Raw genomic sequence first — 23,319 nt, 5'->3', positions numbered from 1 at the left:
GTTTTATTTTTTTGTTTGTTTTTTTGTTTTTTTTTTAAACTAAGTAACTAACTATGTAACTATACTAAAGGAAGGGAAACAACTGGGAAGTAATTAATAATTATTTCTATGTTTCCTACAGAGATCAGGGAAGAGAAGGCAGCGCTGCTCCGAGTCCCGTCTTCAGCCGAGGACGGTAGAGAAGGAACTGAGGAGGGTGTGGGGCGCACGCACTCAGGAAGATTCCAACTAGATGGGAGATACCATCTGGGTGCATGCGCCCCAACCAGGCACTGCTACCGAAAATCTCCGATCGACAGCGCCGGGACGCACCGTCACCTAGAGTGGAGCACCCACAGGGACAGCACTCGAATAAGAACTGTTTATACCAGGGCTTCTCAAATATCATAGCATGGGCCACAGTGTGTAGTTCCCTCACCAACCAAGGGAAGAACACAAAGGAACACAAATAAGATGGGGCAGATGACACTCATTTATACTAACACAGTGTAGCTGAGTGGCTCTTGTACTGCAGCTGACCAGTTCCTTGTGGGAGTTGGCAGAATGAAAATTTGAGAACCAAGTAGAAAGGAAAGGGTGGAGAGATCACAAGGGAATCTCTCCCTGTTAGGAAGCCATGGTCTCTCTCTTTTCTCAGCATTGATGCAGTGTTCTAACCTCCCTCGCTTCACTTCACTCCATTTTGGCAGTGGACCTAGACAGCTCCATTTCACTTTACTAGCTGCTCACTGCTGCTGCATTCGGGCTTCACATTCCTACAAGGGAATGCTTAATGTCTAAACAACAAACCTGGTTTTCACTAGAAAAAGGACAACAGGCCTTTTGGGGAATTCATTTGAATATCAAAGAGTGGCTGTCAAGAGCCAGTGAATAAATATGAATAAGCCACTGTGATTTGGAAAGGGTGGGGAGGCTGGCAGCTGAAACAAGACTGCAGAGAGCAAGTAAGGCTAGGGGGTAGGAGCAGGAAAAGAATGGGTAAAGTCCCAGAGAAATCTAAAGGAAGCTGTATAGCTACTAGGGTGGCGGCCATCCTTGCTATTGGTATTTGAGAGTGTTGTATTGGTTCCTACACAAACAGCTGCAGCTTGCTGATACTGGTATCGTGACTCTGCATAATATTAATCACATTCCTAGCTTCCACTGACATTTAACACACAAAGGCCTTGGCTACACTTGCAAATTTGCAGCGCTGCAGCAGGGTGTGAAAACACATCCTCTCCAGCGCTGCAAATTGCGGCGCTGCAAAGCGCCAGTGTGGTCAAAGCCCCAGCGCTGGGAGCGCGGCTCCCAGCGCTGTACGTTATTCCCCACAGGGAGGTGGAGTACGGACAGCGCTGGGAGAGCTCTCTCCCAGCGCTGGCGCTTTGACTACACTTAACGCTTCAAAGCGCTGCCGCGGTAGCGCTTTGAAGTGCAAGTGTAGCCAAAGCCAAAGACCAAGAATAAGAGGCACAAATAACCCCAGAAATCAAAGTTCTACAGCAGCAGGGTGTGATTGTTATAGCGAGGTGTGTGCAGAAGCCACTGTCTCAAGGGAAAAAAATCATCTTGATATGTATTGCAAAAAGTTTTTTGGTTAAGTCAGAGAGCTGGCTACAGATTTCACTACATAGATTCCTTATTAATACATCTTGACTCCTCCCCTCAAGGCAAACATGAGAGAAAAGATTCTCATCCCACCCCTCCAAAAAAAAAAAAAAAAAGTTCATTCACTGAGTTGAAACTGGTCAGTATTTGGAGGGGATATCTAAGGCAGTGGTTTTCAACCTTTTTTCATTCGCAGACCCCTAAAAATTTTCAAATAAAAGTGCAGACCCCTTTGGAAATCTTAGACCACAAGTTGAAAACCACTGATCTAAGGGATAGCCACACAATGAAGTGGGTTACTGATTCAATAAGGGGCACTCTTTCCAAAATTAGTGTAAAGTGGTAATTCTGGTGCTGGGGCATTGCACAGTTGGAGCAGCCATTGTTGGATGAATCATAAAACACAGCCCTTGACTCAGAGATCCTATGATATTTTTTTCTAGAAACTTGTCTTCACTAGAAAAATGGTGTATTCTTCCCACAAGTCAGCTAGTACATGTACATGATCTTATCTTAATGTTAAAGGCCCAAGCATATTGATAACCCTACTGTATATAATTTAACACTGATTCTATTTGTGCACAAATCTGCTAATAATTTTTTTAGTTATTTAGTTGTGTAATGCCCTGATAATACAAAATCCTGTGAATGGACATTCAGTAGATATAATCAGCAAATGAAACAGACTATTTTTGGGACAGAATGAGTGATCCACAGATCTCAAAGTACTTCACATGGGCTGTCAAGTGTAATGACTAGGGCTGTCAAGCGCTTAATAAAATTAACCACGATTAATCATGCGATTAATCCTGCCATTAAATAGAATACCATTTTTTTGTTTTCTAAATTTTCAAATATATTGATTTCAATTACAATTAGATTTATTTTGATTACAAATACTTTCACTGTAAAAAACAAAAGAAATAGTATTTTTCAATTCACCTACTACAAGAACTGTAGTGCAATCTCTTTATCATGAAAGTGGAACTTACAAATGTAGATTACGTACAATAAAAATGTGCATTCAAAAATAAAACAATGTCAAACTTTAGAGCTTACAAGTCCTTGTTCAGCCAATTGCTCAGACAAACAAGTTTGTTTACATTTGCAGAAGATAATACTGCCTGCTTCTTGTTTACAATGTCACTTGAAAGTAAGAACAGGCGTTTGCATGGCACTGTTGTAAGCCAGCGTCGCAAGATATTTTCATGCCAGATGCGCTAAAGATTCGTATGTCCCTTGATGCTTCAACCACTATTCCAGCATGCATCCATGCTGATGACGGGTTCTGCTCAGTAACAATCCAAAGCAGTGCGGACCGACACATGTTAATTTTCATTATCTGAGTCAGATACGTCCAGCAGATGGATGATTTTCTTTTTTGGTGGTTCGGGTTCTGTTGTTTCTGCATCGGAGTGTTGCTCTTTTAAGACTTCTGAAAGCATGCGCCACACCTTGTCCCTCTGATTTTGGAAGGCACTTCAGATTCTTAAACCTTGGGTAGAGTGCTGTAGCTATCTTTAGAAATTTCACATTAGTACCTTCACATTGATACCTGTCAGATCTGCAGTGAAAGTGTTCTGAAAATGAACATGTGCTGGGTCATCATCTGAGACTGCTATAACATGAAATACATGGCAGAATGCAGGTAAAATAGAGCAAGGGATATACAATTCCCCCCCAAGGAATTCAGTCACAAATTTAATTCATGCATTATTTTTTTAACGAGCATCATCAGCATGAAAGCATGTCCTCTAGAACAATGGCCAAAGCATGAAGAGGCATGTGAATCTTTAGCGCATCTGGCAAGTAAATATCTTGCGACACCAGCTACAACAGTGCCATGCAAATGCCTGTGCTCACTTTCAGGTGACGTAATTAAGAAGTGGGCAGCATTATCTCCCATAAACATAAAAAAAATTGTTTCTCTTAGTGATTGGCTGAACAAGAAGTAGGATTGAGTGGATTTGTAGGCTCTAAAGTGTTACACTGTTTTGTTTGAGTGCAGTTATGTAACAAAAAACCCTAACTTGTAAGTTGCACTTTCATGATAAAGAGATTGCACTACAGTACTTGTATGAGGTGAATTGAAAAATACTTTATCATTTTTAAAGTGCAAATATTTGTAATAAAAAATATAAAGTGAGCACTGTACATTTTGTATTCTGTGTTGTAATTGAAATAAAAAACATCCACAAATATTTAATATATTTCAACTGGTATTCTATTGTTTAACAGTACGATTAATCACAATTAATTTTTTTGAGTTAATTGTGTGAGTTACCTGCGATTGACAGCCTTAGTAATTACCCCTCATTTTACACAAGGGGAAACTGAGGCAGAAAGGTATCAAACAATTTCTTGAGATCACACAGAAAAATCAGTGGCAGAGCTAGGAATAGAGCATAAATGTCTTGGTTCCTTGCCAGATGCCCCTTGCTTTGGACCATGCAGCTCATCATGCATGGAGCAATATGATGGTAGTTTTCTTGGTACAAACCTCATCTGGAAGACGACAACAATCTGTATGAAATCATAGCTGCTCATAACCACAAAGCAATCACAGATTACACACAAAACAGTCAAATGACCTAAATGCTGACCAAACACAGACCCCTGGGGAAAAGGACCTCCAGGGACCACTGTGTCTTTCAAATTTCAACACAAAGGATCGTGTGGAAAGAGAATTGTGGACCATTGTGCAGTACAGAAAGGAGTGAAAGAATTCACATAGAATGGTGACTTACTACTTAGCCACTTTCTGCACCTAGGATTTTGTTTTGAGCAGCTGATGAAATTGCTGGGGCACTGCAGTCAGCTCCCCACTTCAGCACATTTTATGTACTGTTACCCAGCCCGTAACAAAGCTCTGCAAAAGTATTTCAGTATGATAATTTCTATCAAACCATGCACACATCTGGACCTAGTAGGCTTCTGAAAGTCTAGATGGCAGCAGTCTGCCGCCACCTTCCATCTATACTTGACTAGGGAGCTTGTAACAATTCCTCTCAAGACGTGGACCTCATAACACAGTTTGGTGTGCCTTGGCGATCCCCAGATTGAACTAGTGCAAGGTGCTTCATATGTAGGGCTACAGTTGAACTGACATACCAGAGCAGATGAGTGGTCTATCACATCCTGTGTACGGTCAGATAGTAGTTAGTACCAAATGCTTCAAGGGAGTAAAACCCACACAATGGATTATGATGGAATAATATGCCCCTAAGGAAAATTTATTCTTGACCCCAGGCAGTTAGGGATTGCTTATGCCCAGAACAATGAGAGTTTATATCCTTTAGATATTTGTATCCTATCTAAAACAACTGTAGATGTTCTTATTCATATAAGGCCTAATCCTTTATGGAGTCCTGATAAGTTCTTGGCCTCAGCCTGAATTGTATTTTGAAACTTTAACTACTTTGACACTGCATTTTACCTGCTTACTTAGTAGTGCTTTTTGCATGAAATGTATTCCATTGGTGCTCCCTAAACTGCGCCAGCTTCCAACCTGATCGGATGCAGGTAGTTAGTTTTAACCTAAAAAGCCCTTTTTGTGCTTTAGGTCCTGAACAGACACTTCCTCTCTCTCGTAACATCCCAGGACAGCTGCCGTCAGCTATGGCACTTGAATTTGGCTCTAGTTTTGCATGTCCAGAAGTTCTCAGGAAAGGGGTACAACGCTGAATTTTGTCAATCCTTATAGTACTTTGTGAAACCTTTTGCCCTGGCTCTTAAAGGGGGGAAGAAAGAGTTCATTGACTTTGTGTCCATTTAGATTTCCATTTAGATTTCTTGTAAATTTCTTTCAATCTTTATAGCACACACTCCTAAAACTTTCCAAAGGCAAATTATAAAATAAGCATTAGTCAAAATTTACTTTTCTTCTTATATATTGTATTTTACTAATACCTTGCAGTTCCCTACCATGGTGAAATGTTCAGAATATGCATGTTCTACATCTCAGGTTCTTTTTTAACACACATTCCTAACTATCACATGAAATAGATATTGGAGTAAGTATATGGCTACCTAGGACATCACTGTTGTAAGTATTTTACTGTGGCCGCTTGGAACTTCATAGCAACAGTTGGGGTAAAACTCAGACCCTCCTACTCCAAAAGCAGAGAGTCTCTAATCTAACCATGTAAATAATTTCTATTTGGTGTCAGCTGAGCAGTTCTGACTGGTGCACACACATTCTGCCATAGGTCATTACAATATGTTTTGTATTGTGGTTTTATTAATTTTCCTTTTAAACTCTGCTAGAATAAACATGTTGGTTTTTTTTTTGTTTGTTTGTTTCTTTTAAGTCACTTGTTTTATTATCTGCATTTATAGCAGAGATCTGATAAAACTGAAGACCTGATGTTTGGTTTCTAAAGCATTTGGGAAAGTAAATTCATCACAACTCTACCCCATGCCCACTCCATAAATGTTTTGGCATCCTTCAAAATGAAACATGCTGGGGAAATACAAATTCTCCATCCTGTATCTTTAAAAGATCTTGGAGTTAGTTACGGGTTTCTGTCTTCACTGTACTAGTGCTGTGAGGTCAGCACATTTCTGATATCAGCTGACGCTTCAAGAAATTAATCACAAGACAGGGGAAGAAAACAATACGTTTGCAGAGAAACAGCTACTGAAAAGAACCTCACACTTCTGTGAGTTACAATTCACAACACTTTAATTTAGTTCTTCCATGTAACAAAGGCAGCATCATTGTGGCTGCTATCATCTCATCTCAAACTCTGGCTGTCGTCCCACACCTATGCAGTTCTGTTCTCTCATCCCTTCATCATCAAGAGGGTAATGGAGAGAGAAAAGTGTTCCCGTAAAGGGGAAAGGAAGATCTCTTGCCGCTTCACAATGCCTAGAGAAATAAACCACAGAAAATCAGTCTCCTTCATGAGAATATACAATCAGAAATTCAAGCAGGCATCACAAAAACTACCACCACCAACTGACAAGTCTTGGTAGACATGCCAAGAACTAAATAGGCCACGGAGACCGAAACTTCCCTCTTGACCTTAAGGTAGGCCCCTCCAGCTCAGGGGGTGAGGTGCAGTGGAGGCTGTGTGCCCTGAGGGAGAAGTCTGACCACTGATGCCTGTGTGTTACCTGTCCTGTAGATAGAGGATTTCAGTCTCTGGGGCTGCTGATCCAGCACCATTCACCAGCATTACATTCCTGCAGACATATTTCATATGGAGAGAAATGTGTGTAAAAAGTCTAGCAGGGTCAAACTGCAACCTCTCTCTTCCCAGCTCTCCCACTGACAAAGCCTCAGAATCTGCCACATAGAAGACAAACATTTCTGGCATTCAGGGAGGGGTACAAAGCCTCATACAGCAGACTGTGATTTTGGGCTACTGCTCCCATTTGCTGCCCCACAGCTGGGCGGGGAAGGTAATTAGAATGCTGGTGTGGGTTCTATCATCCTTGTGTTTGTCAGATGGATGGGGCCGTATGGTGTTCTCAGTCCCCTGAAGAAACTTGAGCAATTCATCTTGAGTGTCTTCCTAAGGCATCTAGAGTATATTGCAACTTGTGTGCATAACATACAACAGCAGCAAATTGCCAATACCTACAGGAGAGAGCGGAGACTGACTGACACACAGTATTCCACACCAAAGTGGTGACGAAGAAAAACTTTGCACAAGGACACTGGGGGAAATCCTATTCTTATAAAAATGGCAATGAAGTCTTTAAGGTGTAGACAGAGCCACAGCTGTCTTCCCATCCCACCCACCCACCCACACACTACTACGACCCACTCCCCTCTCTCTGCTGAAGTTTTAGGTCTCTGGGCTCATGGAGCTGCGCTCCACAGCACTTCCTGTTTGTTTATTTATCTGGGTAATAAGAATATGAATAATATGCACTTCTATAGCTCCTCCCTTCCAAGAATCTAAGTGCTTTACAGACATTAATGCATTAAGCCTCACAACCAGGGCCGGCTCTAGACCCCAGCGCACCAAGCGCGCGCTTGGGGCGGCATGTCACCGGGAGGGCGGCAGGCGGCTCCGGTGGACCTCCCGCAGGCATGCCTGCGGAGGGTCCGGTCGTCCGGCGGCTCCTGTGGACCTGCCGCAGATATGCCTGCAGAGGGTCCGCTGGTCCTGCGGCTCGGGTGGACCTCCCGCAGGCATGCCTGTGGATGCTCCACCGGAGCCGCGGGACCAGCGGACCCTCCGCAGGCACATCTGCAGGAGGTCCACCGGAGCCGCGGCACTGGTGACTGCCAGAGCGCCCCCCGCGGCGTGCCACCCTGCTTGGGGCGGCGCAATTGCTAGAGCCGCCCCTGCTCACAACACCCCCATGAGGGAAGTCAGTATGCTCAATTTCCCCCCATGCTTCTTTTGTGAATAATGGAGGACGCCTGCGTGGTGAAATTGAATGAATTCTTCAAGGTAACAGCAAGTTTGTGGCAAGGGCAGGAATAGAACCCAGGATTTCTAACTCCCAGTCCAAGTGATTTAACATAATAGCATTCTTCTCGTCAAACTCGAATTACCACACAATTTACCAAAGACTCCACCATATAATACAAAGAGTTCATATGATGGACTCAGAACTAAAATTCCCTCTGAACACTAACTATACAAATCTTTTTATGTTACCATAAAACAGTATCTATTATCAACTAGATTCTAGTTTGCTGCCCAACCACAAAATATAGGTCCATCTCATACTGCCCTAGTTCAACCCAAGGATTTAACATTGCTACATAAATGCAGTGCATCTGTAAATGAAATAACAGTACAGGGCCACAGTAAAAAACAACGAAAAAATAATTGGAGGTCAGAAAGCAGCTGCCATTTTCTGTAGCAGTTTTATCTATTAGTGCTCTGCAAATTCAAAGAAAGATTTTTGTAGTGTGCCCCAAAACAGAACTCCCCCATACCATCAGCTATTATGCTGAGTATGGTATAAATATGCAGGCAGACTGAGTAAAGTCTGGACCCAAACACCACCTCTTTCCCTCTGTGGAATGAGTCTGGGCGTTCGGGTGGAGGGAAAAGAGAGTCTAAATGACAGTATTTGAAAGGATATGCCTCGACTAGTGTAAAAGGTGTATTTTTAAAACATTAGCTAAAATATTTTAAAACTCTAGAGTAGACTAGGCAAGCTGTATTTTCATAAGTGTTAAAACCCCTCCTGGGAGTTCCCCTCAACCAGCTAGCATGTTAAAATACAACTTGCCCACTCTACAGACATTTGAAAATATGTTATTTTAAACATTTTAGCTAACATTAAAAAAAGAAAAACACCTTTAGTCTTAGTCTAGCCAAGCCCTAGAACTAAAATTCACTGGTAGGTAGGTTTTGGCTAGGTACCTGTTCAATCTAATCTCCCCCTCCCCGATCTCAACTCTCAACAGCAGAGGGCTTTCTGCAAGTCAGCCATTCTTTTAGTAAGACATATACACAACCACACCAGGAAGCTATAAAAAGCCAGCCACAAAGGATGCAGTTATTCAAGGCAGGCAGCACTTTCAACTTCCCCCTCCTTCTGTCTCTCTTCCTCCCTTACTAAACAGCAGATCTGATTCTCTCCCAGCAACATCAATGAGTGCAAGATTGGAACCAGACTAGATTAAACCTTTTATTTTACAGGCAAAATTACTGCTTACCAAAAATGCAGCCATGTTCCCCTCCCCCTTCCCACTCTGCTCCCTACAGGAGAGAAATTCCAGAGACTGGGAATGGGCAATGAAGTGACAAAACCATCGCTCTCCCACCCCCAGGCACTTTGCTCTTAGGAACAGTGCTACAGCAAAGAGAAACCTCTGCATATCCTAGTGATGCTATTTCTGTCTTTCCTATTCAGCAACTTTCCATCAAATCAGAAATGGACAATACCACCAAATAGACATAGGGGACGAAACCCACTGATATCTTTTTACGAAGCTCTCTTCTGGGCAAATATTCAGTCTACTGAGCCTCCTCCATACTGTTCCTCTCTGTCACTGTCATTTATATACTTTGGCAACACTTGCATTGCTTGTCAAGCCATTAAAGAGTTTTGATTTGCTATCAAACTGTCCCCACTCCCTCTCTGTCACCCCACCCAGCCCCTGCGCTTTTTTATCTGACATTCTGTAGAGGAGAGGAAAAAAAGAGGGTTTCTGAAGAGAACAAAAGGAAAATGGAGAAATACCCTGACAATGCCCTGCCTCAGCACAATGTAAATGCCACTCTTTGTCCCAGCCTAATCCATGCTGGCAGGGTGGGGGTGGGGGTGGGGGTGTCGGAGGGAGGAGGAGAGGAATGGGGAGGGTTGCTGAAGCCCCTCCCCTTTTCATGGATGCACCTCCTCTCCCCTCCCCCTCCCCATGAAAAGAAATACAAGCCACTCCCTTCTTGGATCTCTTTACCAGTGGGGGGGTTGCAGTAAACACAGGGCACTCTGCTCTGTGCTGCATCTGGTGGGGAAAGCAGAATGGACAGATGTTGACATGCAAAAAAGGGAGAAAAACATTAATCTAATCCCCACTTTTCTTGCATTTCAGAAGCCTTTGCTGAATACCTAAAATGGCTACCTCAAGCCTTGCCTTTGTGAGCAAGGCTCACATTTCTATACCCCTACCTCCCCAATTCAACTACCAGGAGCAGCTGGAGATGCCTTATGAGTAGGGCCCTACCAAATTTGTGGCCGTGAAAAACATGTCACGGACCCTGAAATCTGGTCTTTTGTGTACTTTTACCCTATACTATACAGATTTCATGGAGACCAGCATTTCACGAACTGGGAGTCCCAACCCAAAAGTGGGGGGTCGTAGTATTGCCATCCTTACTTCTGACCTGCCTTCAGAGCTGGATGGTCGGAGAACAGTGGTTGCTGGCTAGAAGCCCAGCCCTGAAGGCAGTGCCCCACCAGCAGCAGTGCAGAAGTAAGGGTGGCAATACCATACCATGCCATCTTTATTTATCTGCTGCCGCTGGTGGTGGTGCTGACTTCAGAGCTGGGCTCCCAGCCAGCAGCCACTGCTCTCCAGCAGCCCAGCTCTGAAGGCAGCACTGCCACCAGCAGCAGCACAGAAATAAGGGTGGCAATACCACAACCCGCCTACAATAACCTTCCGACACCCCACCCCCCTTGCAATCTCCTTTTGGGCCAGGACCCCTACAGTAACACCACAGTGAAATTTCTGATTTAAATATCTGAAATCATGACATTTACGATTTTTAAAATCCTATGACCGTGAAATTGACCAAAATGGACCATGAATTTGGTAGGGCCCTGGTTATGAGACTGACAAACATTTTGGGTTAGAGGACTGACTATTATCTGCCCTCCTCACGCCTCTTGGTTTTCCTGTTCCACTCACACTCTGGGTAAAAAATTGTCATTTTACTACGAGAAACATAGCAGCATTTTTAACCAGAATGACCATCTGTCTCTGTGGACAGGAGCTGTGCTGGCTTCTACACCATGCCCATCTCCAGGTCCACTGCAACACTCAGTTTTCCTCCTCCATCTTGTGAAGGCTAAAAAGCCTTTTCCATGGGAGGGGAGAGGGGTGGGGGGGTATGTTTCTTGTTTTCTTCCTCTCAATGGACAGTTGGGGAGTGCTAAGGCTGAGCAAGTTCCCTTTTGCTGTCTTTACTCCACTGCTGCTGGAACATTCACCTATGCTTTTGACTCCGCTTGCCTTGACTATCACAATCTGCTCTCGCCACTTCAGTCTCTTGACTGTAAATACAAGAGCCTTCTCCTCTAAAGCTCCCGCCATGTAGAACAGCATTTGTGATCACTCCACTGAACAGAACTCTCTTTACAAATCTCTACTCAAAACACCTTTCCAATTTGCACCTACACCTTAGTTTCTTGTGCCATCTGCAATGACCTCGGGTCAAATCCTGCTTACTTCCCACACAGTAAGTACTCCAGATGGTTTTAATGGGACTACTCAGATAAGTAAAGCAAACAGGATTTTACCCTTAGTATTTAACCAAGCGTGATATTTAAGTGCAAAGTGAACAGGGGATAGTCTTACTGAAGAAAAAAAAAAGCAATGACGATCTATTATTCACTGTATGCATTTTAATCACATCCAAGTAACATTTCTGCCATATCAATGCCCTATAACCTCAAGAAACTTCTTTTGGACTTTAAGACATTCTAGCAGGACTGACAGCAGAACAGTCTCCCTTGCCAGTTAATAACAGAGCTATTTTAGAAGGCAGGCTGCACATTTTACAAGTTACTTCCAAGGTACCTCATTTAGAAGCCAAATGCAGTAAGCTAGGCTGTAGATTTACAAAGTGTTCATTATAACAAAAGGGTCAGACATTTTGTTACTTTTGAGGGCTGAGTGCATTGCACATACCAGGTTCTCCTTGCATCCTTTTATTCCCCATAAACTACCTGTGTGCCACTCTCTCTATTTCAGGGACTCCCTGTAACCCTCACCAGCTCCTGCCCCTATGCCAGGGGCAAGGTGTTCCCCCCTTTTCTTCCTTCTCTCCACCCCCACTCATTTCTTTTCTTTCTGTCTGGGAGGAAGACAGACAGAAACATGGATGCCATCAGGCTGAGTGTTAGGCTATGTCTACACTCTGCAGCTTACAGTGGCACCGCTGTGCTGTTAAAGCAGAGGTGGGCAAACTACAGTGGGCAGACCCTCCTGCCCCTGAGCTCCTGGCCCCGGAGGCTAGCCTCCGGCCCCTTCCCTCCTGTTCCTCCTCCCACAGCGCCTCAGCTCACCCCGCCGCCAGCGCAATGCTCTGGCCGGTGGGGCTGCGAGCTCCTGGGACAGGGCGTGGCTGTAGCACCGGCAGCCACTGGTGCTCCAGGCAGCGTGGTAAGGGGGCAGGGGGGTTGGATAGACGGCAAGGGAGTTCGGGGTGGTGGTTAGGGAGCGCTAGGGTGACCAGATGTCCCAATTTCATAGAGACAGTCCCGATTTCGGAGTCTTTTTCTTATATAGGCTCCTGTTTACCTCTCCCCCCCCCGTCTTGATTTTTCACACTTGCTGTCTGGTCACCCTAGGGAGCGGGGGTATGGCTAGGGGTCAGGCCGTCAGAACGTGGGGAACAGAGGGGTTGAATGGGGGCAGGGGTCTGCAGGCGCAATCAGGAAGGAGGGGGCGGTTGGATGGGGCAGCAGGGGGCAGTCAGGGGCAGGGGTTCTGGGGCGGTCAGGGAACAGGGAGTGGGGAGGTGGATGGGGCAGGGGTCCCGGGGCGCTGTCAGGGGATATGGGGGGAGGGGTTGGATGGGACAGGAGTCCCAGGGGTAGGCCATCAGGGGGCAAGAAGTGGGGGAGGGGGTGGCAGGGTGGATGGGGGGGCAGGCCACGCCCCCCTCCTCTAACCGGCCCTCCATACTATTTCCAAAACCCAGTGCGGCCCTCAGGCCAAAAAGTTTGCCCACCCCTGTGCTAAAGCCTTGCTGCTGTAAGGCACGCAGTGTACCTGCTCTTTGTCAGTAGCAGAGAGGTCTCCTGGAGAGAAAATAAAGCCACCCCCAACAAGGGGCAGTAGCTTTGTTGGCAGGAGAGCATCTCCCGCCAACAAAGCACTGCCCACACTAGTGCTTTTCATCAGTAAAACTTTTGTTGGTCAGAGGTGCGTTTTTTTCCACACCCAAGTGACAAAAGTTTTACCAACAAAACTGCAATGTAGACATAGCCTTAAACCCTGCTTTGCATGGCCAATGAATAGGTAGTTTCCAGTATCTTTCGTTTCTGTCGTCCATGAAGACCACACAATATCCTTTTCACTGTATTTCTAGTGTGTCTATCACATACAGTATTCTAAGTATCATATGCAGTAATTAACATTTGCATAGTGATATGGGAGTGGATTTTATAATGGCTTCTGCTCTTAGCCTCTTCCTAGTTCATTAGCTTTTTGCTTACCATGTTGGGTTTGTTTTTGTTGCTGTATTAATTCTTTGTATTCGGTTATTATATAAAACTTTTTGATATTCTATATAACAAGTATAATCGGGAGTTTGTTCTTTTTAAATGAATTCCATCATCGATTATTAAATATTATTTTGAAGTCTTTTTCACATTTCACTTTGTAAGCACCTTAGCTTTTTGAACTTCACTTACCAACTTGACTTACTCAACTAGATCAAGACAAGGTGGGTGAGGCAGTATGTTTTATTGGACCAACTTCTGTTGGTGGAAAGGACAAGCTTTCAAGCTACATGGAGCTCTTTCTGAGGTCTGGGGAAGGTAACCACAGTGTTCAAGTTAAATACAAGGTGGGACAAACTGTTACACATAAGGATTTGGCAAATGTTGTAGGAGACCACTTAAAATAAAATGGGCAATTAACACCTCTGCAGTCATAGGACAAAGGAAGGTAGTAGGGAGCAAGGTATGTTAGAAATTGTTATAATGAGTCATAAAAGCAGTGTTTCTGTTATATCCATGGTTTTCGTGTGTCCAGCAGAGTTACAAAATTTACCTTCCCAGGCTCATCTTTTGAAGATGGTTTGCAGGTTTCCTTTGGAGGAGAGGACTCATATCCTAGGACCAACATGGCTACACCACCACTGAACCGGATGGATTAGTTTCACTTTATATTCACATGCACCAGTACAATGGTAATGGGGACAGTATAAGTCCCAAGGAGACTTTTTATTATTAATTATTATTATTAAAGTAATGTGAATAGAAATGTTTTCCATGATGGATTTTGAAAAATGTTTTTCTAAGGAAATAATGCACTGAACTGACTAGTACAGCCACCACTGCTCTCTGCTGGCTGGAATCAGAATGGCTTAACTGTGTGTCAACCTCTACGCTGCTAATGGCATTGTCCTTCCATTCAAGTGGCTGAGACCTGTGCATTTACTGAAGGATCTCTGCTGTTGCTGTGACATTTTGAGTGGCCACGGTGTGCAGCAAAGTGACAACTGTGGTGTCCTAGGCGGCACTGACTTGTTCTAACATGAACTATAGAACTAAGATATACAGCTAGTTGCCTGCTACACAATATGTAGTTAATGCTCCCCATATACACTAAATGGATGAAAACCTTTCAGAATACTACGATGAGAGCACTTGAGATTAAACAGGTGACTGATTTTAACGCACAAAGGAAAGTATTTGTGGGGAGGAAATGCTAAATATATTTATCAAGTGGTGTTTGCTACTATAGAGTAATAGTCAGAAAGATTCCAGAAAGGGATTATATATTCATATAAGGTGAATAGCACACAGACTAGCTAAGCATACTGGCTATGAGTCTTGTGGCTTCAGGGCTGATCACTGGCTGGGGGTCAGGAAGAAATTGTCTTCCCTTTTAACAACAAGTAGTATTATGGGGGCTTATGTCTCCCTCTGAGATATCCAAGTGTTAGCCCAGGGGTTCTCAAACTGGGGGTCGGGACCCCTCGGGGGTCATGAGGTTATTATATAGGGGGTCATGAGCTGTCAGCCTCCAGTCCCAAACCCCGCTTTGCCTCCAGCATTTATAATGATGTTAAATATATAAACAAGTGTTTTTAATTTACTGGGGGGGGTCGCACTCAGAGACTTGCTATATGAAAGGCGTCACCAGTACAATCATTTGAAAACCACTGTGTTAGCCCATGTCAGAGGCAGCTGGAAGTGGGATGCTGAATGTCAGACGACACTAATCGAGAAGGGCCAAGGTGTCCATTCTATTATGACAATTCCTATGACGAGTAAGAATTGAGTAAAATCACACTCACCATTCAGTGACAGTTCAAGGACTCTGCCTCTCTCCTCTGTCCCCCTTACTTCAGTTAACATTTTGCAATCCATCTCTCCTTGAATTGTAGGTTTCGCAGGTCCCAGCCACATTAGTTCCTTCTTCTGCTACTGCCACCTACCAGTTTTATTATTCTGTTGCAGCAGAAGGGCATATAGAAGAAGTTCTTGTTCAGCACTCACATAATTACACAATTGGGATCCCTTTGTCTAAGGTGCCACGGCTTATTCAAGTTTCTCCTCCATCCTCCCCTCACCCAACACCCTTTGCAAAGCACTGGACACAAGCAAGATTAATATCAGGCTTTGAAAGCCATTCCAGCAACGAGGGAGGGGTGGGAGAGTAGAGGATTGAGACATTAGCTTCAATGGACTGCAACAGCTTTTCTCTTCTACACTTCCCACCAAAGACTGTTTATAAACACTATAGGACTTAACATTTTCTACCACCAAGAAACCTTTGAAGAAATGCATTAGCTGTGGGTCGGAGCTGCAAAGTCTAGAGAAAAGTTCAGATATGGTTAACTTAAGGGCAACGGGAGGGAGAAGAATATTACAAATCCACAGATCTTTCCCCAAAACAGAAGACATCCAGCCACATGCCTGAAAGCCTGAAAAGTGTTACACTCTGTTTTACAGCAGCTGATTCACAAAAATATACACAAATAAAGGAATAGGCCTGCCCAGTGGTGAGACGAGAGAAGTGGGTGTGTCTGAAAGGAAAAAGCATTGGAAATGTGAGTATAACAGGTCTGTACAATTATCTTGCATGTAAAATTAAAGCACAAATTCTATACTCTGTTATACCCGTGAAAATCTGGTCATTTCACTGATATTTCAGATTAGCATAACAGAGCAAAATTTGGCTCTATGTAAAATCCTCCCCCCCATCTTGTTTTGAGTATTGCAGCTCATGTGAGCTGCATACACAAACACTCTTCTTTTCTAGAGCATAGAGGAAAACAAATTGAGAAGGTCACAAGTAGAATTTTTTTAATGCCTACAAAGATCAGAGTTATTCACATATACAAAAGATCTTCAGAAGAAGGGCAGGCATACCTAGAAATAAATTATATGAGGGAGCACTTGTAAGCCAGCCTGAAGTGTCATACTCGCCCTGCTTAGAAACTCCCCCCGATTCCCACTTCACCTCTTTGCCTCCACCTGTAGAACAAGGAATCTCTTACCCCACAAAGGATTTGGGAGGCTAAACTGTCAACATCTGCAAAGTGCTTTGAGATCAGTGGATGGGAGGTACCACAGAAGGGCAAATCATTTATTGCTGCTTGGATATTATAGTTAGCGGGATCATTAGAAATGCCTGAAACAGATAGTCAGCCCAGAGGTTGTTCTATTTAGCAGAGGTATTCTCCCATTTGCCATGTCCCCCATATCTGGATTAAGGTTAAAATTTTGCAATCTTTTTAGTACTAGTTTTCCATACCTTTCAACTCCTAATTGATGCTGTTAAACTTTGTGCTCACCGTGCACCTGGGGAAGCACCATAACCCTGTGAAAACTTAAGCCAGAATAGCATAATGGAAGGAAAAAGTAGAGATACACACAGAGGATGGTCGGATTTGTGCAGTTAGACATCATCCCTCCAATCATTCTGACACAGCAATGATATTTAACCCACCCTCACAGTGGCTCACCTGAGCACATTAAGGGAGAAACCCTGAAAATTTTCTTAAAATCTAGCTTGTACAAAGGAGGGGGAGGGGAGGAAAGTAGGATTTGCTCTCTAAGCCTCATTACTGAAGACATCCTCTGAGAAGCTTCATCAAACTAGGGTGTGGATGGGGGGAAATGGGAAGGAAGAAAGGCAAACACGTGAGGGTTAAAGAAAAAAAAAGAAAAGAAAAGAAAAAGAGCAGAAAGAGTGAATTTACCTGCCAACAGGTCGGTTTTGGATGCCACCAAACTGCTGCGTTTACTGTTTTACCAGCTTGCATTACTGGGGAGAAAAGTTTAGGAAGGAACATTCTCAAGGACTTTTCATAAGCTCTCACTCTCGCCATCAGAAAGGGGAGAAGGGAAGTTTTTCTCTGGATTGTTTGACTTTTTTGGCTCCTGAAAAGTTTTGCAAAGAACAGTAAGAAAGTGCGAACTGTTAGAACACATCTTTTTTAAAAGAAAAAAATAATACACATAAAATAGAACAATTTCAGTTAAACAAAATTACAATGCCCACCCAAAACCCACACTTCACTTTGTGAAACTGGTTTAAACAAATGAAAAAAACCCAAACATTTCAACTGAAAATTGGAACACAAGGGATTTGGAGATTACCAACAGTGGGCTAAGAGCCGCCATTGGAACACTCTCCAAGGTCAAGAGAGACGTAAAAGAAAAACAAAACAAAAGGAAAAGGCAGCAAACACTTGGTTATAAATCCTGCAATATGTTAACATTTTAAAGGAATTCCTAGAACAGTGAAAAATTAAAAATGAAGAGAAAAACAGTAGCAGCAGAGGTTACCTGTCTGAGCACCTACAATTCCATAGAGAGAACAGGAGTGGGTCGTGTGTCTCACACCAGCCATAAAGCCCATAAACCTTCTCAAAAAGAGTGAGCCATGAGAAAGATGTTGCGCACACGGGTTGCTTTCACAAAGTCTCTCTAAGCCCGTGAGGCCCCTTACATATTTAACCAACTAGGGCTTTTTGCATTTGAGGAAGAAGAGAGGAGGTTTAGAAAGAGTTACTGATTTCACATGTCAGATTTAAAAGTCCAGTGAAACATCTGAAGAAGTGTCCTCTTTTTTTGGCCAACATACACAGTAGTTCCAGAGGCATTTCCTGGGCAGATATCACACGTGAAAGATTGCAAATGTGAAGCAGGCGTGGAAAAGCCATCAAAGCATGACCACATAGCTCGGAGGGGGTAGAACACACACACACACAAAAATAGTCCATGTGTATACAGAGTGTCACTCTTCCATCATGTGTTACAGATGAGGCATTGTAGCATTCCAGAAAGGGGCGATTTTATAAAACACATCAAAAAATTAAAAAAATACTTAATATACAAAGCCATACAGACAATTCAGAATTAAGCACAGTAAACAAGGAATTGTAAACATGTGACCAAATCACACAGCAGAAAAATTCACAGACCCCCCCACCCCAAATCACTTACAAACAGGATAACAAATTCCATCAGGTTTAAATTAAGAAACTTATTTCTGCAAACAAAAGTTTCTGCTTGGCTCACTCAAGTTTCTCTCCCCTCCCTTAAAAAAATATAGACACATTAACTCATGCACCATAATTATCTGTATCAGCCCTTTTTAAAAAACAAAAAAAACCCTCAGTGTATCTTGATTACGTTTCCTTTCCAATATAAGCTTCCAAAGCAGAATATGACAGGTAATGTTAGCTCTATTAAAGCACTGGAGTATGGAAGGTGTTCTTTAGGATGTGGAAGTGAAGAGAACATAGCACATAGTGCTGAGCTGTAGTGTTTAGATGTGATGGGAGACATCTCTTGGTTAGCACAGGCTTGATTTTTTTAGTTGTATTACATGTGAAACCTGTTTTTCTTCCCCACTTTATACATCTCACTGACCATGGGACAATGGGTAGGTTGGGGAGAGGAACATACAAGATTGGTTCAAATAGACAAAGCTTTGAATCCTCAGCAAGGCTTTCCGTGAGCAATATCAAGAATTACTGTCTACATGGATGTGTGTAAAGTTTTAACTCCTGATCCTCCCCCATAACAAGCACTACCCATAGACTTTTCTCCAATCTTGCAAAAGAAGCACCAATTGCACAAGAGGATCTCATTACAAGGGAGCCAGCCACAACAGGATACCCTTCATTGTGTGTTTCAGAATAAAAGTATGTGTACCACTTCACAAATTTGTATTACTCTGAAGTGTGAGTAGGAAATTCTAAAGGCAAGATGCATTAAGAAGTCCCTGCTGCCACAGCCTTATTCCCTCAAGCAATGTGGGGACTCAAGACAGCTCAGCTCCTACAGCTATTACCAGCCTCTTTCCAACAAGTTATCTTTACTGTGACAGTAGTGCAGAGGCCCTAGCTGATTACTTCCAGCTGGCATGGAGTTGACTTGTCTGCCGTCCCACACTTATATCCCCGACAGGTGCTCACAGTGTGTATATTAAAGTAGGGTTGGAAACTGCAGGCTCAATCAGGGTCTCAAAGGGAATACAGAACACTATTTAAAAACAGCTCCTTAGTAAGCAGATGAGGGGAGAAGAGCTGTGAGAAGGCAAAGCTTTCCCACCCAGTAACTAGAAAGTTGGGTTGGATGTAACCTGTGCTGGGGTGTTTTGATTTTTTATACAAGGGAAAACTTTGTGTTCTTTTGTTATAATCTGTGCACTTGAAGGCTCAGAAATAAAACCTCAGAGATGACCTTGACTGCTGAAACTTCTTTTGTTGCTGGATCATCTGGATCACTCCATCAGCTAACATCAACAATCAACCTTCCACTTGTTTTTAATAATAATATTTAATTCTACAAAAACCCCTCATTTTATTACATTCCTTTTTAAAATTAAAAAAACTGTACAAATAAGCATGATCAAACCTCCATGAAAGCAGGTTAATACTGTTCTGTTTATTGCCTCTTGAAGTCTCTCTCCGTAGTGTCCATGAGTTGTGTTTGTTTAAGATCCGAGTGAGTGACGGTAAAGCAGCAGAGCAGCGGAGAGTTGAGGAGGGGCCACAGGGGTAGGAAGCGAAGAGCCTCAGCGGATACATGGGACATGCTCCTTTAAAGTATCCAGATAACAGCAGCATTGCACACACACAAACCCCCCTCCAAACCCTCTTTTCACAAAACCATCTTTCAGTCGTAAACGTTTTACTTTTTTTCCCTAAAAAGAGGCGCATATATATATCTATATATAACTATCTATATATATATATCTATATCTATATCTATAGTTCCAGTGCTTTATGAACCCAGAAGGAGGGAAGGAACAAGCAGGTGGTGAGAAGGAAGATGTGGACTTCAAAATGGACCCAACACTGCTGTTTTGGTTCTTTGTTTCCCAAAACTGCTCAAATTGAATGAGAAAATGCACAGCCAGAAGGACTGAGGAAAGAAAATCAATCAGCCTGAAAAAATGAAACTGAACAGCTCAAAACCAAAAAGAAATAAAGCAAAGCACGCACACACACACACACACACACACACACACACAGGGTCCAGGATCCATCTATTCATTGCTTGTGGCCTTTTATATTTTTATTCTAGCTGAGCCTTATTTTTTTTAAATCTGCTGCATAGTTTCCCAAAGCCAAGAACTGCGTATTTTTCCCCTGGATCCATGCTTTGGAACTCAGCTGACATCAGAGTTTGGACATTTTCAATGTGGAAAATACATGCCTAGTGATAGTGGTAATGAAGGAACTTCAGCTTTATCCTAAATGTCCTCGAGGTTTCAACCAACCTTTTCCCTCCTCCACACCCTACCACATTTCCCAGAAAAAAACAACAAAAATAAAAGAATGATTTACAGGCTTCAAGTCAGTGTTTTGTTAAATGGTTTGTGGTGTTCTCACTTTGGCCACTGTTAAAGATGCAGGCATAGAGAAGGATGTGTTGGACTAGCATGTATTAAAAAATGGAACATTAACATAGCATCTCTCTCTCAAAAAGACTAAAACACTAACAAATACAAGTCAATGCACATTTGTTTTAAACTAGTGTAATTCTTTTTCACATTGGATTAAACATTATTTTGTACACCAAACATTACAATGCTGTTTATCTCCTCCAATCGTGCAAAAATCGTTAAAACGTGCCACTTCTGCCATGAATGAGAACATGACTGATTCCTCTACAAACCTGCCCCAGGATTTAAAATGATAAAAAACACAAATTTAAAAAACAACTCCCTTTCAAAAGCTTTATAAACAAATATGGACACAATTTTGTGGACACATGCCAGTTAATACTGAGATGGCAGAAGTCGCAAGTTTGTACTGAAAGCTCAAGTTTCCTGTCCCTGCCCCATCACTTAAGGCCAGATCCTGCAAGGTCACAATGGGCTGATTTTAAGAGATGCTGAACTTTCACAGCTCCCACTTACGTGAATGGGAACTGCAGATGATCAGCACCTTTGAAATATCAGACCTTAAGCACCCTCAGCTCTCTTGGAAACTAAAGGCACTCAAGCAATTCACAAGATCAAGCTCTTAAAGAGGTAGGAGAGAGTTCACAGCTGCATTAGTTCACAGATGCTTTTGGAGAATTGCAAGATAGCATTCCAAAACCAGAAGTATGAATTGTGCTGTAATATCTCCCCATCGATACACGTGTTCTGCGATAAGCTTGGGACCACAGCTGCACATAAATAAAATCCCCATGTGGGTTTGAACTGGGTATCACTGACTAGAGATTGGCTGCCAAAAAATGAAACCAATCATATGTTCTGCAGGATTAAAAAGTAAGAGCAGCAATCAGAGAATATGCACTTTTTAATCTCACTTTTGACTAATTCTCTCCCTACTCCATTCATCTCCCTGAGCTTCTCTGATAAACAGCATTGCAAGTTGGTTTAAAAAAAAATTTACAAGAGTTTTGTTGGTCATGTATTTACACGTGGCATCATTCCACAAGGAGTTTGATCTCATTGGCTAGTAGCTGGTTCATGTTGAATAAAGCCCCCGGGAGCTTGGTGAGCAACTCTCTCTCCGTGGTCTCAGGGTCGCTGTCGACAGAGCTGGAGCTAGCACTCATATTGTCGACAGCGGCACTAGCTGGAGGGCCCAGCTCTGGCTCGCTAGTCTCGCTGGCCGTGGACACCACAGAGAGCAAGGACATACGCCGCGTCAAGCGACCGGGGGGAAGGAGAGAAGCGGCATAGTCCGCTATGATACCAGCTACATCTAGATTACAAGCCTTGTCAAAGGCAATGAAACCTACATTTGCATTGGCCTCGCAGACGTAGAACGAGCCATCATCTTTCATCAGTAGGTCGATGCCACACACGTCCATCCCCAGGATGTTTGACACCTGGACTGCCAGCTGCTTGCCTTGTTCACTCAGTGAGCACATCATCCCTACACCGCCTGGCAAAAGGGAAAATAAGCGTCAGCCCTCAGGCTGCGATCTGGTCAAAAGTCACTTGCTGAGCATGGTAGGGATGGCTCAGTTCCTGGATGGGAAACATTCAAGGCAAATCTAGAGTGCTGCTGGGAAGGGTGTGACCACTTTCGGTCAGAAAGGATATTAACACATTTTTTAATTGTAGGGGTGTTAAAGTTGACCTGCAAATTTAAAAAAAAAGGAAGACGAAGAAAAAAAAAGCCATGTATCTGTTTTGCTTCTTTGTTCCGTTAGAAGGTGGTCTGACAGAGTGTCATTCCTCTGCCCCCCACCTCAGAGCATTGCTTGTTTCTCCTATTAGCTACTCAGACCTTCGTTAGCCCAGAAGACTATGATAACCGAAGAATTAGTGATATGACATCACAAAAGATGAGCCTGAAAGCTAAGCAATTGAGAGGAAAATGGATTTTTAGTTTTTCTTTTTAACATTTAAGCCAGACAATTCTTAAAAATTAGATTGACCTAACTACATCAGTGAGGGCTGGAAAAAATTTTGCATCCTGTCCTATATAGTTAGCTCAACCTAACCCCTTCTGTGGACATAGGAAGCATCTACACCAGTGGTTCTCAAACTTTTGTACTGGTGACTCCTTTCACATAGCAAGCCTCTGAGTGAGACCCCACCCCCTTATAAATTAAAAATACTTTTTTATATATTTAACGCCATTATAAATGCTGGATGCAAAGCGGGGTTTGGGGTGTAGGCTGACAGCTCGCAACCCCCATATAATAACCTCGTGACCCCAAGGGGTTCCGACCCCCAGTTTGAGAACCCCTGATCTACAGTATACCACCACAAAAAACACAACTGCAGCACTGTTGCTGTGCCACTGTAGTTCAAACAATGCCTTACTTAATTCAAATGCCTAATGAATATTTGAAAGAAAGGGCATCTTTGTTGCAGATTTAGCACCCCGCCCTTTAAGCCAAAGTGTGGGCTCCCAA

At 43.1% G+C, this 23,319-nt stretch overlaps 1 protein-coding gene across 5 annotated transcripts in view; it reads right to left on the bottom strand.

Moving 5' to 3' along the window:
* Nucleotides 1-6,256: 6,256 nt before the first annotated feature.
* RIMKLB (ribosomal modification protein rimK like family member B) overlaps nucleotides 6,257-23,319 on the bottom strand; it is a 96,322-nt gene continuing 79,259 nt past the window's right edge. Inside the window, exons 7-11 of one of the 5 annotated variants that reach the window (XR_006575114.1) lie at nucleotides 22,192-22,337; nucleotides 17,178-17,358; nucleotides 15,267-15,420; nucleotides 6,709-6,777; nucleotides 6,257-6,460 (exon numbers count right to left, since the gene is read on the bottom strand). Coding sequence is in view for 2 of the 5 variants with exons in the window: in XM_044997985.1 (XP_044853920.1) it covers nucleotides 21,874-22,337 (464 nt within the window). In the remaining 3 variants the exon portion in view is untranslated. Of the gene's footprint in view, nucleotides 6,461-6,708; nucleotides 6,778-15,266; nucleotides 17,359-17,390; nucleotides 22,338-23,319 lie in introns of those variants that run through there. The other 4 variants (XR_006575113.1, XR_006575116.1, XM_044997985.1 and 1 more) reach the window with 4 other exon arrangements.

The sequence above is a fragment of the Mauremys mutica genome, chromosome 1, assembly GCF_020497125.1.
Source record: "Mauremys mutica isolate MM-2020 ecotype Southern chromosome 1, ASM2049712v1, whole genome shotgun sequence".
NCBI lineage: Eukaryota > Metazoa > Chordata > Testudines > Geoemydidae > Mauremys > Mauremys mutica.
This window is presented reverse-complemented; position numbering and strand designations above follow the sequence as displayed.